Raw genomic sequence first — 20676 nt, 5'->3', positions numbered from 1 at the left:
AATATATGTGTACAGTAGTCAATGTCTGCAAGGACAAAGACATCTTTAGATGAAGTAGTTCTAATAATGTGGTATGGATGTGTCTTAGGCCTTGAATGTAAAATAAAGGGAAAGGTTGGATGTGTAGGATATAAAATACCTGGGAATGATCTGTGTTATGAGGTGGATTGATCATGTAAATAATAACAATGTCTGAGAGATATGTGGCAATAAGTGCAGGCTCATTGAAAGGACTAACCAGCCTGTGCTAAAATGGTGGGGAAATCACAAGTAAAGAAAGACTGATATATGTGTCATAAGTACAGAGAGCAAGGGGAAAGGAGAGATCAAGAAGGATGAATAAAGATGGAGTGAAGGATGCTTTTTGGTGGTTGAAACTAAAACTTTTAGTTGGAAGAGATATTTGTACTGGACAGTAATGATTACAAAATGTGGTATATGGGTGTGATGTGCTGTAAATTGGTTGAACCAGGACAGATGCACCAGAACTAGATCATTTATTCCAAACACACTAAAGCAAGAAAGACAATTGCTTAACTGAAGTTAATGCCTTTGGCATTAGACAGGTATTGCACTCCATTCATCACAACAGATAGTGCTGATGTGCATGGAGGATGACTGAAACAGTTTCAAGAGTATCCAGCAAGGGGCTTGGTTGAAAAGGTTTGAGTTGCTGTACCTGGGTGTTTAGAAGGCTTTGATCCCTTTTTAAGTACCTAGGTATTTAGAAGGCTTTGATCCCTCTTTAAGCAGTCTACTCATATTTGTTTCATACAATCATGGTTTTCTCTGATTAGCACTCCCTGAATCCTGTAAATATTTATCACTTCTTGCTATGAATGAAATTCAGTTGTTCCAAGAACCTAATGAACTAAACCTTGCAAGTGCCAGATTTCAGTTGTCATTTTCTAGAGCAACTGGCATGAGACAATCAACTAACTTCTTGCAATCTTCATGTAACATTATAAAAAGATTCTAAACAAACACACACACAGATGCACTTTCAGGCAAGTGTAATTTAATGATCTCTACAAATTGACTAAGAGTAAAATATGCACAGCCCATAATATTACTTTACAATATATAACTTTATTTCATGGTACTGCATTTTCAGGAGTTAATATTACTGTACATTATACAGTACAACCGATGCATTATTAAATTCAACCTACGCAGTAACCTGTTGTAAAAGTACATCTTATACTACCTCGTTTCATATCATAAAATATAGAGCAACTATCATAAATATAATCCTTCTCAGAAATTCATAATCAGCTATTACTGAAACATGGAGATTCAATTTGTGAGGAAGAGAAATAAATACTAGGACCAAAAGTCATCATCAGGAGAGTCCCATCCAGCTTCCACTTTCTCAGTGGTGTCATACTCAATCTGCTTATCATACTCATAGCCTGGATCACCAGGCTTCAGCTGATTCTTCTCAAAACTGCTGTTCATCACCTGAAAAATATCACATTACTAAGTATATCATATACTCATAATATATAGTTCTTAAGGGGTTCCCACTGCTTGAAAGCAGTGCTCCATTCAGAAGCAAAGAAATGATAGACTCAGATCAAAAACATTTTTTGAGAAGACTGTCCTCATCAGCCAGTGATGATACAGCCTTGTTAGAGGTAAATTTTCACTTACAGTGTCACCACATGTAAGAGGAATTCAACACCTTTTCATACCTGATTGCAGTTTCTTGGTTAGCAAGAAACTGCTCAATCATTCTCTAGCTGTCATGTGTAATGCACCAAACCACAGCCCCATATCCACAACCTGGCTCCAAAGACCTTTCCATGGTTTGCCCCAAACACTTCATATCCCCTGGTACATTCCACTGACAGCATGTCAACCTCAGGATACCATATCTTTCCAATTCAATCTATCCCAAGCTTGCCTTTCACCCTCCTGCATGTTCAAGCCCTGATCACTCAAAATTTTTTTCATTTCTTCCTACCATCTCCAATTTGGTATCCCCATTCTCCTTGTTCCCTCCAATTCTGACAAAATATATTCTCTTTGTCTGTGAGGCCTGGATGTGAATGGGGAACTGTGGTTTCGGTGCAGTACTCATGATAGCTAGAGACTGAGTGTGAATGAATGTGGCCTTTTTTGTTTGTTTTCCATGCACTACCTTGCTAAAGCATGGGGCAGCGATGTTGTTTCCTTTGGGGCGAGGTAGCACCAAGAATGGATGAAGGTAAACAAGTATGAATATGTACATGTGTATATATGTATATGTCTGTGTATGTGTATGTGTATGTATGTATATGTGCATATGTTGATATGTATTTGTATATATATGTGCATATGTTGATATTTATATTCATTTATATATTCATAAGTGTGTGTATGGGCATTTATGTATATATATGTGTATATGAGTGGATAGGCTATTCTTCATCTGTTTCCTGGTGCTACTGGTGCTACCTCATTGATCCAGGAAACAGCAAATAAGTGTAATAAATAATGTATAAACAGATATATATTGCATTAATGGAATGGCCTTGATTAGGGCTTCAGTTGCCCCTGCTCTCTCAGCAAACCCGGAAAAAATAGCAAATGAATAAAATAAAAATGATAAACTTCCTCACTGAAGGTGGCTTCATTCAGTCTAATTTCATGAAGGTAGAATCCAGTAACTCATGAAAATATATTTCAGAAAAATTAACTTTGTAAAGCTTACTAACTCATCAGTTGGAAAATGGTAAGAAATGGATCATCCCACAAAACAAACTTGGTGTGAGACACTATTCATGTTCACCTTACATATAATCATCTAGTAAAAAGAAACAAACCTTCTTCTTCCTTGCAAGTTGCTCATCATCCAATTTGTTTAGATCCTGCTCTGGGTCAACTAAGTACTCTTTGGATATTGCTGTTACAGCTTCATCTAAAGTCCTCCCTTTCTGTATATCTTGCAAAATACGCACCATTTTCTCGACTCTTACATCTGAAACCTATGAAATCACGCTAAATAAATGTGGTGTATAATCAATAGCAAAATAATTCTACTCTTATAACAGTAATGTTTTCATGATATGTCTGACTTATCAACTGTTGTTCAACAAGAAATTCACATACACCATAATTGTATCATAAACTGTCTGTACAGCTGAAAAAATGTTTTAATTTTATCATAATCAATATTACTACATTTTTTTCAATCTGATCATGAAATACTCATAAAAAATTAAAGATTGATAGAAATTGAGTGTATTAGCCTGAATATAATACAACTATCCGTATACCCAATTACAACATATCAAAATAATGTTCTTAATGAAATCAGATTACTATACTTACATTTTCTAAATGTTCCTTGTGTCTCTCTTTCAAATCCTTTAGAATAGTATTCACTGAACCAAACTTATTGAGGAATCTAACAGGCATGATGCGATATCGCTCTTTCCCTGCAGCACTCCGGTACACCAGAGTCAGGGCTGGAGGCTGGATGCGGACACCTAACTTTAGAGGAACCAGTTGATTCTCCATATCTACTCCATCTGAAAATATAATGGAACATAATTTATTTCTCAGAACTCTAGGTAATACTATGATCCAAAGTTAAAACTATATCACAAACACATAAACAATCTATGGAACATTTTCAGTCAATAATGAAAATTCAAATACACAGTAAGGTTTATTAGAGTGCCTTTTTTAATATCAAAGAAAAATAACATTAGATTCCTAATGTCTTCCAACCACAGATGGTCATTAAATCTTTATATTCTTAGTATGCCATATAAGTGAGGTCTTCCCAATTCAAAAACATGAAAATAACAGATATAATGGCCAAACATATTAACAAACACCAAATAAAATTCCAAGAACTGTGGTAAGGCCAGGGTGTTTTTGCTTGTCAAGGATGGTGTTGCAGTCACGTTCCTGGAACTAATTCCAAGTAATTCTACACTGCAATACTAGATTGTGGGCATCTCTGGTATGTTCTAAGTAGATACTGAAAATTAAGAGAAATATCTGCAAAGGGGGTTGGGTTGGATTTTAATACATTGTCTTGATTCTTTAAATTTTGACTGCTAGGAAGGTTTAAAAGTTTCTGTTGATTTTTATCCCAACTTACCTATACCTTAACACCTCATTTCTCCCGATATACAACTGTCGCCTCATTCACTCTCATTCAGTAAAATGGAATGATAACAATACTGCTCTCGAAGTATTTCTCCCGTCACAAGGAATCATGTGAAGCACAACACAAAAGTAGCCACTTTCCAAAATTAGTCTGGATACGGAGCTATAATAGACTTACCAATGGCTCTTTAATGTCAAATTCCATACAAAATATGAAGGCAAAACTATGAGTTTCTTTAGAACGATTGTGCATGTTCTACGTTACGACAAGGAAACACGATACATCTTATAGGTCACCAAAAACACCATTAGGCAAACTTCACATCAGTATTCCCATGAGGCCGGTTTATGGCACGATATAAAATGCAGACATACATTTGTTGTTGAGGGATTAACCAATAAGGGTCAGAGTGCTTCCCATGTGAAGTTTTTCATTTGCCATCCCATCATAGAGTGACCGACCGATGTAACGTTTCATGCATATTACACATAACCGACAATTTATTGTTCACTTACAGTATCACTTCCTCTATGGTTTAATCACCTTGTTCTCTTTTTCGTTTTTTTGCTATCACATTTCTAGAGTTACTTGTAATTATGCACGTTCCTTGTGTGTCACAAACGTTTGTTTACATTCGCCCAGGTGACTGACTGTCAGCATGACTCAGGGGCTGCAGCCGACGGTGGGGTGGCCCGCCCGGCGGCCCCTTCAAAATGCAGCTTTGACGTAATCTTCAGTATAAATTTGTATGCGCTTATCATTCTTTTTTTCTTTAAGTTTAGCATGTAAGCTGCATTCATTCACCTTTCTTTACACATTTTACACTAAATGCATAAATGCCTGATTATGTAAAAAAAAAAAAAAGGAGCAACTATATTAAATACAAACTAGGGGTCACACACTCATTTCTAAGGGAAACCTTCACCTAATTTATGCCTGTTACGCATGTTTCCTTTGATTGACATATATTACAATCGGGACGCATGGATGAAAGAAGTCACTTCATGAAGATGTTTTGTGATCATTCTGTGCTATATTTCTAGTAAGAGGTGCTTATATGGTTTAAGTATATTTATTATTGGTTATAACCCAGTTTTTGCCTCATGGTAGACTGTATATTTTTGTAAGCAAGTTCAAATTTTCATTAAATCTTTTAAAATGTGAAAAATGAAAAATGAATGTTGGATCAAAGTAGTTTTGTGTGCTTATTGATATAAAAAATAACACTCAACCTTATGATATGCAGGGAGAGACTTATAGATTCCTATTCCATTTTATTACATCACCGTGATTATATATGTGATCAGAAGTAACACATTAAAATATCTGAACAACATTTGAAATCGTGCATTTTGTGACATGATAAAGAGGGCCCCAGTTCCAACGTTGGCCTCTTGAAAGACTTTCCCTGAGATACTGGTTCACTAGTTTGCAGGTAAAGTTAATATACATCTTTCACTAATGAATTCACTGGAAGTAGATAATCCTGTGTGTAGATGGTATGTCAAATTAGGCATAATCCAAGTATCCAGTTGGAGGGAAGGTGGTTCAAGCCAACAGTTGACTTCTGGCAGCCTGAATGCCACTGACTCATGCCAGACCACATCGTAGAGTATATGTGTGTACCATATCTTTACTCCTATGTATTCATACACACATACAAACCAAAGTACCTATTTATCAACCAGCCCAAAGGGAAGGATGAACACCTGGGATGGGTGTAGGCCATGCCAAGTCCAGGATTCAAACCCACGTGAGTACAACCCCAGGCTGGCCCCTGTTGACTCATGGACTGTAATGCTAAACACTAAACTAAATTGGCCCTTATGTGTGTGTGTGTGTGTGTGTGTGTGTGTGTGTGTGTGCGTGTGTCAGAGTTTTTTTTGCAAAGGGATACATTGTTCAAGAAATTCTAGAGGCCTAATGAGAATTCACAATATACATCCCAATCAGCCTTAATTTACTACCAGACAGTAAAGGGACAAGTCAAAACGTATTCACAATATGTATGTCATTATGAACCAGAAAGCAAATGCCTAAGCATGCAATGGAAACATACATTGTCTCCTTCTTCATAGAAGTTCAAAACTCATCCATCAACTGGTAAAGTTATGATAAGGAGTTCTGAGATTCCCAGATTCCACTTCTTGAACACTTCCAAGGCAGTGAAACCAAGATAATCAGTACCAGGTACATTGGCAAGGTGCTTAATCATGAGAAATCAGTAATTCAAGCAAAATGGAGCAGAAGGCTGTCAACAGGTGTTCTGCTGCATGACAGTGCCCACCCTCATACCTCTCACCATACTACAGAAACCCTCTCCATCAGTTGAAGTTTGACGTTTTCAATCACTCACTATATTAACCTGACCTTACTCCATCAGATTACCAACTGTTTTGAGCAACTGAAAGAATCTTTTAAGAGGCTGTAAAATTACCACGAACAACACAGTAAAGGTATCAGTACAAGCGTAGCCTTAAGTGCAACTTAAAAACTTTTTTAGTGATTATACTTAAAGGCTGGACCAGATGTACTGAAGCAAAAGATGCTATGTGGAAAAATGTGATTTGTTCCAAACCTTTCTTTTCTTTCATACTATTCGCCATTTCCCGCGTTAGCAAGGTAGCGTTAAGAACAGAGGACTGGGCCTCTGAGGGAATATCCTCACCTGGCCTCGTTCTCTGTTCCTTCTTTTGGAAAATCAAAAAAAAAAACCTGTAATGTGTAAATGTGAAATGAAGATAAAACATTGGATACTTCTGAACATGCCTTCATAATAAAGTGGAATATGGGTGGATTGTATTTGAGAGTAGTAATAAGAAGACATTAAAAAGATCAGGTGGTAATTACAGGATCCTAAATGTGGAGAATCAGTAATAACGTAAAGCATGAGATGAGTGATATGAAAAAGATAGACTTTTTTTGGGTACTTTCTGTACAACGGATAAAAATGGGAGTCTCATATCCCATACTCCTTTCTGCTTATTTTTGTTGCAAGAGAAACAAGTGGTTAAAAAGGCTATTATATTGGATACAGAGTATAAAAAAATCTGGACATATTTCATTATTAAATCCAAAGCCAATGAGCACATATGAGTCGAGGTACAGGAAAACACAAATCTTTATATCATACATTATCTCTAATACATGTTTATATAAATATTCCCATCTCAAAACACTAATTTCATTTAGGAGTGTAGTAAATGTCAGTCTTGAAAATAACAAAATCTCTCAAACACTTACACAAACCTATGGTGAAATGCTACATCATTATTTCTTTTCTAACTCTGAATGGCCCTATACAGATTCTCAACTTTCTATAATACTTTCTCTTTTTCTTAGGATTTATTGCATTCCTCTTGGCCAATACTGGGAAAGGACTGAAAAGATATGGCAGCACTCTATGCTCTCTCTCAACACACGAGTTTTTATTGGTGAGGTGAACGGTGCTTAGTTCCTAAGCGTTTTCGACAATTCAACTTGCTGTCCAGTGCGTATGAGGTCAAGTCTGCCAGCTTTAAACATTCTGAAAAATAAAAAAAAATAAAAAACCCTCTAATCATGGTCAAGTTCCCTAGACATTTCTATGGTTCCCCAAGCCACTTCATGTGCCCTGGTTCAGCCAACAAACAGCATGTTCCTCCGAGTATACAGCACTTCACTGCTTCAATTTGCTATGTCCAATGTGTATCTCCTTCTTACTAAGTTATTCTATTTACATTTCACCCACTAGCCTTATGAAAAACTAAGCAATACTTTCATATTCTGAATATGTAATGCCTGCTCTGCTGAACATGATTAATACCTGTGCTGGTTTGCATCCCAGCAGGTACTCAATATCTGAAAACAAGGATTCTAGCTGATATCAGTCTTCTGTGAAATGAATGCACAGAAGCTAACTATAATTGAACATCAAAGCCTTCAAGATTACTGGGAAAAACAAATCCTAAGATTTAGAGAATCAGAGGCAACCAAATTAACCAGCTTACAGAAAACTTACCTGTAGTCAAAAAAGTTCTGCATTCATAACAAAAAGTCTGAAGCAGAAGAATAACAATCTATCAATTTATCTGTGATAATCATTGCATTTACGAAGTGATATGGTGGATCAGGTATATACATCCTCTAAATACAACACACACACATCCTCAACCCATGCCAAAAACATTAAAGTATAACATGGACTTCCAGACTTACGAAGTGATTCTTACTTTTCAACTTTACACTAAAGTGATTCAAATGAGACAATATCTCTATTCATACTACCTTCATACACAAATGCTTCTAATGCATCTATGCACATCATTCCTTTAACATATGAAATATCCCTAGCCCTAATCAATTCTCAAACTACATCTGGCAATCTCTTCTACAGCTCACATCTTGAAACTGTTACTAAACTGATGTAATTTCTTATTTTTTTTTTTTTTTACTATACTGTCATGTGCCACATAATCTACAAAACAAAACATTCCTAGATTTTCATCAACTCGACTTCTGTAAAGTTATCTCCCTAAACAGTACAAATAGATAATTTCAAAAAGGTAATGGTATCACTAAATGGTTTTAAGAATCACTAACGTGTTTTCAGCAAAAAAGTGAATGGTCATTACTGTATTCAATGTCACAACAACCAGCATTACTGAGTTCAGCAAATTTTCATCTAACTTGGCCTGAGAAAAATGATAACCCTAAAATGAAGAAGTTATGGAATACATAATATAAATACAACATGAAGCAGTTCGTGGGAAAGACCATCTTATATCTGAAAAAGGAGGCACAAGATTTTATATAACAGCTACATTACTTACTTGTCTTCCCAGTCAGAAAGATCACGTTGATATTGTTCTTGAAGCTTTTTTGCCTTCTGGAAATACAAGGCTTTTGTTTCTTCTGGCAAATTGTGCCACCTGTTGGCAGCTTCCCTCAGGATTTTCTAAAAGGAAAAATTTTCTATTTCATTTTCAACATGCAATACTGGTTTCACATACACCCAAACACATTTTTATAACATGACACTGTGTGGTGCAGGCATTTTCTATATGGATATTTTCAATTCAATTCGAAATATTTTCTAGAAAGAGAAAGACTGTAACATGATGTAAATATCTACTCTTCTAGTGACAGTATTACCCATTTAATGAAGCTATCAATCATCGGTGATATGCTTATATAGAGCACAAGGAAAACTTCTGTCAAAAATTTGGCCAACTAATATCTCTATAAATGCAAGATCAAAACACCTACCAGTACATCTGAATCATATACCAAAATCTGCATGTAGAATGACATGAAACCACAAATATGTGACACCACTTTTCTCATTTATTCTCTGCTTGTATCTTTCTTCTTACCTCATGAAAATGTTCCTTGAATATATATATATATATATATATATATATATATATATATATATATATATATATATATATATATATATATATATATATAAAACTCAATTTACACTGCCAAACATTTGCTCATTTACTCATTAACTTAACAATAACCCTTGCACAATTTAATATCTAGTTATACCATTTACCAATGATTAATATGGTGCCCTGGTTGGTGAAAACTGTTTAGAACACCGAGTTCTGATCAAAGGGAATAAAGATGTCTGAATGTTATACACTTTTTAGGCATCATGAATGAGTCCTCTTTTCTTGCACTTCAGCTTTTTCTGTTCTGCTTAAACAATCTAATCTCAATACATCCATTCAGGAACATTATACTTTCTGAAGGAGGAGAAACATTCCTATACCTTTGCTACTTCTAATGGTCTGATACTGTTTATATTTCACCTATACATTTGCTACTTTTGCAAGTCTGATATTGTTTATATTTCAAATCATGCACAATTAGTCATCAAACAGAACATTTAGCATGAAGACCCCTATTTTGAGGACCAAAAACTCTAATTTTACCTTAAATCTGAAGATCCAAGCAGATACAAGGATCAAACACTCCAAAAGAAATAAGCAGATGAGTGGATTTCCTTCCCAGAGAACCAGGACAAATAACTAGCCATTATACAAAACTAAATAATATAATAATGAAAAATTTCTTTCATATAGAACATGCATTAGACCCATCATTATTCTAACCCACCGTGAAAGAAGAAAAACATAACCACAATACCTTCAGAGGACCTTTCTCTTGGTTTACTGATCTGAGGAATAATGTGAAAGCAGGACTTGGAGGTTTAGGTTTACCAAGGTCTTTGCAATCTTTTTTTTTCTGTATTCGTTGATGTTTCTTTAGTCTTTCCTCAAAACGTTTTTTCTTTTCCTCTAAGTCCTGCATTCTTTGTTCTCTACGCTCTAGCTTCTCCTTTGAGCGCTTTATTTTCAGATCCTGAATGCATTTGATCTGCTCTGGGCTAAGCATTTTCATATAACTTGTGTACCTGGTAAAAAGTTTTATCATTGAAAAAAACCAGGCATATCAATACACTTATCTTAAATGTCAAAGTCACACTGTCACTTACTCGACCTTCAACACATCTTTTTTTTCCCTTTACATCACAAAAAAGTATTCTTCAAAGAAACCTGTCTTCCTAACCTGTCATGAAAGTTAAATGTCAATAATATCTATTCATATGCACTTTCTGCATTCATATCAAAGACACCTATTACGCTTTTTCTTCAAAAAATGTAGTTACAATGACCAGAACCATATCCATATCAGAAGTTTCAACCAAAAAGTCTGATTCAAACATGAAATCTCATTCCACTCTTTTGTAGGCTACCATCAACTTGCCTCAAAATCTATCTACCTTTCAGTCCTAATATTTAATCCCTTACTAAAAGATATCAATATCGGCATCACATATTGCTGTCAAAACATTATTCCATACTTGTATCTCACTATATATCATGGTCAGAAGTCCAATCAAACAAATGTACACTTGGGTCAAGGGCTCAGCCTTTAAAAAAAAAAAAAAAAAAAGCTATAAGAGCCCTGGGTGTGATAATTCTAAATTTGATCTGATATACCACTGAACATTGATGTTTCAGCATTCTAAATACAACAGCTGGTGCCTATGTAACCAGAAATGTACTCTCACTTGTAATGCATCCCACCCTTGAGGACAAAAGGGATTGCTGGTATGTTCAACATGAAGTAGTGAAAAGGATACTGTTGTTATTGCTCTCATGTCTGAAATGGCTGTATTTCAAAGCAAATGTCATCAGATGTCTGATTGCATACTATGCTGACTAACAGCTACTTATGAAAGCTAAACTCATCGTACATTGACTTAATTCACCATACATGTAATACACCTTCCCAAGAATTTGTTATCAATTATTTCATTCTAATCTTTGATGCCAATTTGACACCAAAACAATATTTATATCCAAAGATGTCAAGACATCTATATATTCATCTATTATTATTTACTGCATTCCAATCAACAAGGAGCAGATCAACTACATGCAGGTGAACACCTTTTTGGAGAGTGTTTTGACAAAACTATGGCCCCCATCCTAATGAGTTGACAGCCTTAATCCCCTTAAGAAGACATGCTGTAATGTACTCAATATCCATACATAAAGTTAAGAAGAAACTAAAATGGAATGAAAGCAAGATCTTGACCTTCAGAGCAAAGGAGAACAATCAGTTGAATGCAATAACAGGAATATTTCTGAAATCTCTTTCTTTATCTAAGTTTTAGAACTCTTTACCTTCTCAAGTATCTCCTAACAGATATGACCTACCCCTTTATAAGGCAAGTCTTCCTCTTCCATAAAACTCTTAGATTCTTGCTTCTTCTCTCCTTCCACTTTTATCTCTTTATCCTTGTTTTATGTTTCATTAAGGTCTGACATCGGTGGGGACTTTTGTCCATAACTGAAGCCTAAGACATAAAAAATAAGCAAATAAATAAGTAAATCAATAACTAATCAATGAATCCATTACATAAAGGTCACAATATCCACATTACACTCTCAAAGCCACATCACACTCAACACTGGACATACCATCATACACATCAAAAAAGGGTACCTGACACTGGACTGAACAAATCATAAATGACAGTTGTTTCAAACATTAATACTTGCTCCCATATCACTGTATAATTATACTTATGTCAACAAAAGACAAGTGCTTTTAATAAGAAAGAATCAAGAAAACAGCTTTTTGTACAGTACTTATCACCTCAGTATTTCTAACATTGGTGTTACTGGACTGTGCCTGCTAGTGGTTACACCATGAGAAAAGTCACCTTCACCAGGGTTATATCATCAGCAGATGGAAAGGAGTAGAGTCTTGTCAAGGACCTTTTTGCTCCAAGAGTCCATCACTTCCCTACTTCTGAGCATAATGTATCCTTGAAGTGGTAAGAGCACCATAAAAGTGGTACCCTAGTTGTATTACAATAATAATAATAAATTTTTTTTTTTTTTTTTTTTTTTTTTTTTTATACTTTGTCGCTGTCTCCCGCGTTTGCGAGGTAGCGCAAGGAAACAGACGAAAGAAATGGCCCAACCCCCCCCCCCATACACATGTACATACACACGTCCACACACGCAAATATACATACCTACACAGCTTTCCATGGTTTACCCCAGACGCTTCACATGCCTTGATTCAATCCACTGACAGCACGTCAACCCCTGTATACCACATCGCTCTAATTCACTCTATTCCTTGCCCTCCTTTCACCCTCCTGCATGTTCAGGCCCCGATCACACAAAATCTTTTTCACTCCATCTTTCCACCTCCAATTTGGTCTCCCTCTTCTCCTCGTTCCCTCCACCTCCGACACATATATCCTCTTGGTCAATCTTTCCTCACTCATTCTCTCCATGTGCCCAAACCATTTCAAAACACCCTCTTCTGCTCTCTCAACCACGCTCTTTTTATTTCCACACATCTCTCTTACCCTTACGTTACTTACTCGATCAAACCACCTCACACCACACATTTTCCTCAAACATCTCATTTCCAGCACATCCATCCTCCTGCGCACATCTCTATCCATAGCCCACGCCTCGCAACCATACAACATTGTTGGTACCACTATTCCTTCAAACATACCCATTTTTGCTTTCCGAGATAATGTTCTCGACTTCCACACATTTTTCAAGGCTCCCAAAATTTTCGCCCCCTCCCCCACCCTATGATCCACTTCCGCTTCCATGGTTCCATCCGCTGACAGATCCACTCCCAGATATCTAAAACACTTCACTTCCTCCAGTTTTTCTCCATTCAAACTCACCTCCCAATTGACTTGACCCTCAACCCTACTGTACCTAATAACCTTGCTCTTATTCACATTTACTCTTAACTTTCTTCTTCCACACACTTTACCAAACTCAGTCACCAGCTTCTGCAGTTTCTCACATGAATCAGCCACCAGCGCTGTATCATCAGCGAACAACAACTGACTCACTTCCCAAGCTCTCTCATCCCCAACAGACTTCATACTTGCCCCTCTTTCCAGGACTCTTGCATTTACCTCCCTAACAACCCCATCCATAAACAAATTAAACAACCATGGAGACATCACACACCCCTGCCGCAAACCTACATTCACTGAGAACCAATCACTTTCCTCTCTTCCTACACGTACACATGCCTTACATCCTCGATAAAAACTTTTCACTGCTTCTAACAACTTGCCTCCCACACCATATATTCTTAATACCTTCCACAGAGCATCTCTATCAACTCTATCATATGCCTTCTCCAGATCCATAAATGCTACATACAAATCCATTTGCTTTTCTAAGTATTTCTCACATACATTCTTCAAAGCAAACACCTGATCCACACATCCTCTACCACTTCTGAAACCGCACTGCTCTTCCCCAATCTATATAATTATATTATCAATAATGATAATAATACAACAACAGTCTTCACAATTAATTCATATGCACTGGGTCACTTGATCAACACCTATACATCTTTACTCCATGAAAAGCAAAATTAAGCTATTGATAGCTTCTCAGAAAGAACAGACAGTTGCAAACCCATAGGAAAGTTATTATGGTATGTTCAATTTAAGGAGCCATGCCTTGATGCCCTGAGCATGTATGACCAGAATCTTGAGAAAATACAGCAATTGGTAAGTAAGGAGATGGGTGGACAGTGTCCTATGCATTCCAAACTATAGCACTGGGAACAGACAAAGAAGAGCCCTCATTCACACACATCCATTTTCTAGGTGTCCTGTGTATTGCATCAAAACCACAGCTGCTATCCAAGGCCAGGCCCCATTTATATTTCTGTGGTTTTCCCCAGCTGCTTCATATGCTATTATATCTATACTATAGAAAGGCCACCCTGTCCTGTGTCTGTAGACACACTGAAGAAATTAGACACACAACAACTAGTCCCAATTCATGGTTGCTAGTAATTCATTAATTTCCTTGGAAAGATAGAAGCTGCTAGCTGCTGGGGTGATAATTTTCAAGAGAATATGTTCTCACTCATGGGTGGGATGTGCCAGCAATGAGTTATGAAGAGGAATAAAAGTGGAGGTGAGTGATTATACCACTAAATAATGCCAATCTGCCATCCTCCTAACCCTCTGCAGCAGCAAGCAATCAAGGACCTGAAGAGCCCATATCTACATGTGTCTTCTAAAAATCCTACTACATCTGATGGCACTCATTCATCCTTTCACTAATTTTCATAAAACTGTATCTGAACATTGGTCATCTTTCGTGCCTCAAATCCACATAACTACCTAGTCCATATGCAACATCTTTATGAATGATGTAACCTAATGCATGCAAGACTTACTTGACATCATATTCGGCTTTGTCTTTAACATATGCCAGTGACCATTGATTCTTTTCATCAAAAGAGAGGTTCTGCCAAAGATGTAATATCTTCCTATTCATTTCTGAAAGAAAACAAAAGCGTTTTCAGTAAGAATTATATGACATTAGACTCACTTAAGATGATGAATGCCCCTCAGCAGCACTGTGTAAGCTTGAAAATGATATGGGTGTAAATGTAATCACCTGGATTAGCAAAACAATCCTCACATCTCATTCACTCCCATATAACATGAACTTATGAAAAAATACACTGTGCAAATTTATATATGGTTCATTAAAAAATAAAGTATCCTAAGCTACTGACTAAGGCACACATACGTACATGACTCCCTTAATTCACTAAATAACAAATATAAGAAGAGAAAAGGGATACTGAGCCATGGCATGAAAAAGCTGCTGACTGGCCAAAGGTGGCCCCAAAACGAGAGAGCTGCCACAATCACTATCAAGTGCTTAGTAAAGCACAAGGAAATGCTCGCATCGCCTCATCAGAAATAATGAAGGCTGGAAGGTCTTCACCCTTACATTCCTAAAGAGCATATCTCATGGTCATGGAACTGACCTCAGAGGAGAAAAATTAAAAAAAAATATGATTAAGAATAGCCATACACTTTCTGACATAACACTGAAAATCAAGAAGATTATGCACCATCACAAGATACAGCTTTTCTTTTATACTTGTCACTAATTCCCATGCAAGTGAGGTGGCATCCACAATAGATGACTGAGCCATAGAGAAAAAAAGATTTTCATTTGGCTCTTTCCTCAAATCCTACTTTTGGAAAGAAATACAGGAGGGGAGGATTTCCAGCCTCTTGCAACAAGACATAGCTATGGCAGTAATACATGCCTGGTGGTAATCCTTCAAAAAATAATGTTTAATTCATATGATACAATACAAACAGAATGGTCAAATAAGCCAACAACAAGTCTGATGAAAGCATAACTTTAGCCACAAAGACCACATATAGAAGTTTAAAACTTTACTTTGATTTTTGCAACCTTCCAACAATAATATACAATTCCTGAGACTCCAAAACTACTTTGCAAATTCTTGATGACACTGTACAGTCTAAAGAATATGAATATACAAAAAAAAGTCTTTAAAAGGGAATGTAAAAGTGAACTTGCCTTTGTATGGCATGTCAAGATATTTTCCCTTGAGCTCTACTTGATGTTCCATCAAAAAGCGAATATATGGGGTTAAAGGTCGTTTTGGAGGTTCTGGTAGACCAAGCTCTTCTGCAATTGTCTTCTTGTATGCTAATGATGTCAATCTGTAAGTAGAATGAAAAAATTGGAATACATTAAGGACAGTACTTATATGATTTATGTAGGTTCTCTCATCTACAAAACAAGATAATTTTCTGTACTTTTTTTTTGTAGACTGTAAATGTGTATAATGCATACTTGGGGTTCTTTGCACTGCTAAACATAATAACCTTCCTTTCTTTCTCATTTAGTCTCCACTTCCTCCTTTTACGCACTCCCCTAAACTCAGACACAAACTTCTGCAGTTTCTTTCTCAAATCTGCCACCAGCAACAAGTCATCAGCAAACAACTGACACATCCCAGGCCCCCCTCAACCCTAAAAGATTGTAAACCTGCTCCTTTCTCCAAAACCCTTTCATTTACCTACCTCGCTACCCCATCCATAAACCAATCAAATAGCCATGGTGACATTACACAGCCCTGCCACACACCCATCTTCAACCGGAACCACTCATCCTCCTTTCTGCTCAAACACATGCCTAACTCTTGTTAAAACTTACTCACTGTTTTTCATAGCTTTCCTCTCACACCATATATTCATAAGGCCTTCCACAAAGCAACTCTATTAACCCTATCATACACTTTCTCAAGATCCATAAATACTTACACAAATTCTGTTTCTTTAAGTACTTCTCACACACATTCTTCAATACAAACACCAGATCCACACTCTGTCTATCATTCCCGAAACCACACACTACATCACACTAATCAGATGCTCTGTGCTAGCACCACCCTCTCAATCACCACTCTCCCATACAACTTTCAACATACACTTAACAAACTTGTACCTCTATAATTTGAACAATCACCTTAGTCTTCATAGCCTTTATATATGCATTCTGCTAATTCTCACCATATCATGATGCCAGCATAAAGTGAAAATCCTAACTAACATATCAACAACACAGTCACCCCAGTCTCAAGCAATTCAATTACATTACCATCCACTCCAGCTACCTTACAACATTTTATCTTACTAAAAGCTTTAAACACCTCTTTTCACCAGATCACATGCCCCGATTCCCTAACTTTGCATATCTCCCCAACCCAAGCATCCTACATCTGCCACCCTATCAAATACATTCAACAATCTCTCAACAAGCTTAGTCCATCTCCTCTTCACCTTCTCACAGCCTGTTACCAGTTTCCCATTTACCCCACCCCCTTCAACAATGTTCCTATTTGTTCTCTTGTTTTTCTCACACAATCAATCTCCTTCCAATTCTTTCTTATTTTCCCTGAAGTCTGCTGATACTCACTCATCCCATCTCTTATTTGACCTCTTTTTTAGCCCTCACACCTCTTCCTCTTTAACTCCTGCTTTCTTTTGTACATCTCCCAATCACAGGCACTCCTTCCCTTTTCTTTTTCACTAGCAACTTTACTTCATCATTTCACCACTCACTACCCTTCTTCAACTGCCCACCTCCCAACTCCCGCATCTCACACACATTCATTGGCACATGCCAGTACTGCTACCCTAAATACCTCCCATTCCTCAACCACTTCATTTGTTCTCACCTTTTGCTATTCTACACTCAAACTCTCCTGGCACTTCTTCATACACTTTCACTAATGTCTTACCACTTGTATCATTTTCTCTTCTAAAAACCTCTACTCTTCATTCTTATTAATGTTAACAGTAAAATTGTAAAATAAAAGTACAATGCTTCAAGGCATACTCCCCAACCTTTCTTCTATATTGTAAATATTACACTGTCACTCCAAGAAACCCCATAATATTCAGAGCAAGTCTGGAGGAATAAATATTCAGGCAATTTAGGGAAGGTCTACCTATACAAGATCCACCAAAATCCATGAGTGTTGCGGTATGGTTGGGGAAAATTCATCTGTATTATTGTAAGATACACCCAGTCCACTAAAGAATTTGTCTATATTATCAAACTAAGTATATTCACGATTTTTTCACTTTGTCGGTATATCCCAACGATGGATAGGACAGGAGCCATACATTTTGTTGTGTACTAGTATGTGCTATTTCATCATTACTATATAAACTTAAGTCTTCATCAACGGACTAAGCATTTTATCGACCCTATTGCAATTCTCTTAAATTTCGATGGAATCATTTCCAAGGCATACCACTGTAGGGAATGCAGTTGAAAATGTTAAGGGTACATTAACTATCCGGGTTGAGTTATAGTTCTTCTGTAATACAACTGCCTATGAAGAGATAGGAAACAAAACCATGAGCCCTAACCATGCATAGCTGAACATGCTCCTGTCTTCATAAACGTCTAAATTAGTATTCATTCCGTGGAGCGAGATATAGTTTCATCTTAAATAATTTAACCGTTTATGCTTGTTAAGGTTAGAATTTTATTGTGGGAGGTGAACAGTTACTGGAAAATGAAATGATTACCTTGGAAATTCGGTACATCCAACGAAGAGGCCTCTTGAGACAGAACATTTTGCGAAAAACATACGACTCAGCGACATGGTCACTGGTAAGCCAGGAGACGGTGTTCGATTTTTTGCGACAGACTACAATCGGGAGTGGGGTCTATTCCTCCATAATTAATAAAAGTCATAACGTTTTAGCCAGGCATCAACTGTATTGAATATATAAATAATGCCCATAATCAGGCAATAATTCATTTTGTCATAGAAAATGTAAATGGAATGTGAAGCCATTCAGTAGTTTTCGAATATTCTCTAAAATGTAAACAATAACAAGCATGAAAGTCCCGCCATAATTCAGTATTGAACATGTTGAGAGCAGGTGCTTGTGTTCTTCACCAGCTACATTTGAACGGATTACGCTGATCGCACTTTATTTGAGGGGTAAAGTCAGTTACCCTTTGAAATCTAGCAAGACAGGTAAGTAACTAGCATTTTAACGCTCTTGTCAAACGTAATGTCTTTCTTTTCCTACACCCACATACACAGTGAGACTGTGACTAATATCTTCAACGCCTTAATAAAAGGTTGTGAGTTTTTTTGAGTTAGTGGATGTTGCTTGACTTACTCGACTTTAGTGATGCTGAAATCTGATGGCTAATGTCCAACTAACTATGGTCTACATGCTACCATTTTTATTCTGAGAAAATAGCCTTTTTACAAGGAAAAAAATACCTGGTCCATCTGTATTTCTTGAAAGCAAAAAGGTGTGTAACTTCCTAAGTTGTAGAAAACGTGAGTTGGAGACATTCTTAAAGGACGAGTGATCACTGGACACGAAAAAATTTCAGATTATATAGATTTGTCCTTAACTAAAGTAGGGCTTTTACTGTCGAGTGGCGTTCACTAAAACATAAAAAAAGCAGATGGTCTGTGCTCTTTACGAATGCTGCAATCCATTCTTCATTGATGAAACACTGACTTGCATTGTATTAAGACAAAGTGAATTCACAGGCACTTTAGATGCGTTAGAAACCGAGAAAGCTGACGTGCAGCATGAACTAGACTTATCTGGGATGAAGCAATTCAACGCAATTTATACAACACGCACATCTGCCTTAGAGCCTCTGTTTACATTTGTCATATTCATTACATCATGAATATGATTCTACCTTCAATTATGAAAACAGGCAGTTACAGTCAAGAAAGATATCATGTATTCAGTATCAAGTTACAACTAAGCATATACAGTGGTTCTGATAAAACTGTGATACTAGATTCGCAACAAACAAATGCAATATAACATAGTACATATCATAAGTAGTTTTGTTTGGGTATGTCCTGTAGATACGTTACAACACTGCCAAACTTATTTATTCGCAGATTGTCAGTGACGTCTTTCGTTTCATTGACATCCAAGTCTTGCTCAGTGTACAAAAGTCAGTGGACATACAGTCGGTTATGGCCCATTTCTAATCTAGTTGATTTTTCACTCTTAAGTACAGAAAATGACCGTCCTGCACTGCAGCAGAAATAAGTAGGCAGCAGTGGAAAAGCTTTCACTGAAGGATGGGCTAAGTTTCGTGCACCTATGTTGGCTGTTGGGCTTACATATACGGCCATATTCCTAGTATTTTTGAATAACAAAGGTCATGGCAAATTTGTATGTTAAAATATATACCTCTGTGGGCTTACGTATCTTGGTAGGTCTGAGGCTGCAACCACATCAGCCCCGTGTCTAACCAGCCACCGTACTGGGTGGATGGTTGCCCCTGTCACGGAGTCATGTGGGAGCTGCGGTATTTCAAGCTACGGCCTGTGGTCATGAAATTCCTGGCACCAAGAAATGGTGGTTCTTTTTACAGCCCTGCACAAATATAGGGAACCATTAGAAAAATTAAGAAAATCTTCAGAAAAAGGTCATACCTGTACCATAAAGTGGATTGGAATGCGCTGTGAGAGGTATGGAAAATCTATGGTATTGAGGATTTGTTATATGCAGCAAAATGACTTTACAAAGCTAGTGCTGTACAGCATTTGATTACATTTAGCGAATCTAGTCCTCAGTTGTTTCTCTGATGATTTCATGGGAAAGCTGGTTGCATAATGTGTCAGAATAACAAATGCAATTCTGCGAG

At 36.9% G+C, this 20676-nt stretch overlaps 3 protein-coding genes across 5 annotated transcripts in view; 1 reads left to right on the top strand and 2 right to left on the bottom strand.

The window, feature by feature from the left end:
• Window positions 1-992: 992 nt before the first annotated feature.
• LOC139766543 (centrosomal protein of 19 kDa-like) lies at window positions 993-4779 on the bottom strand. 3 transcript variants are annotated; one of them, XM_071695338.1, is made up of 4 exons: window positions 4621-4779; window positions 3316-3515; window positions 2808-2969; window positions 993-1461 (listed from the first exon to the last, which is right to left on the bottom strand). In XM_071695338.1, the coding sequence occupies exons 2-4, from the start codon at window positions 3502-3504 to the stop codon at window positions 1324-1326; spliced, it is 489 nt and encodes a 162-aa protein (XP_071551439.1). In that variant the 5' UTR covers window positions 3505-3515; window positions 4621-4779; the 3' UTR covers window positions 993-1323. The 3 variants fall into 3 exon arrangements, with proteins under 3 accessions (XP_071551439.1, XP_071551440.1, XP_071551441.1); XM_071695339.1 differs by having other exon boundaries at window positions 4649-4775; XM_071695340.1 differs by lacking the exon at window positions 4621-4779 and adding an exon at window positions 4283-4514.
• Window positions 4780-7117: 2338 nt separating this feature from the next.
• Window positions 7118-18693, bottom strand: LOC139766542 (transcription factor A, mitochondrial-like). Its single transcript, XM_071695337.1, has 6 exons — window positions 18561-18693; window positions 16033-16178; window positions 14861-14963; window positions 10244-10511; window positions 8917-9041; window positions 7118-7631 (listed from the first exon to the last, which is right to left on the bottom strand). Exons 1-6 carry the CDS (start codon window positions 18635-18637, stop codon window positions 7556-7558), a joined length of 795 nt encoding a protein of 264 aa, XP_071551438.1. The 5' UTR covers window positions 18638-18693; the 3' UTR covers window positions 7118-7555.
• A 174-nt stretch (window positions 18694-18867) lies between these two features.
• LOC139766538 (DNA repair and recombination protein RAD54B-like) overlaps window positions 18868-20676 on the top strand; it is a 39697-nt gene continuing 37888 nt past the window's right edge. The window contains exon 1 of the mRNA XM_071695320.1: window positions 18868-19018. The gene's annotated coding sequence lies outside the window, so the exon portion shown is untranslated. The remainder of the gene's footprint in view (window positions 19019-20676) is intronic.

The sequence above is a fragment of the Panulirus ornatus genome, chromosome 58 (assembly GCF_036320965.1).
Source record: "Panulirus ornatus isolate Po-2019 chromosome 58, ASM3632096v1, whole genome shotgun sequence".
Lineage (NCBI taxonomy): Eukaryota > Metazoa > Arthropoda > Malacostraca > Decapoda > Palinuridae > Panulirus > Panulirus ornatus.
The sequence above is the reverse complement of the archived record's forward strand: the minus strand, read 5'-3'. Positions and strand labels throughout refer to the sequence as shown.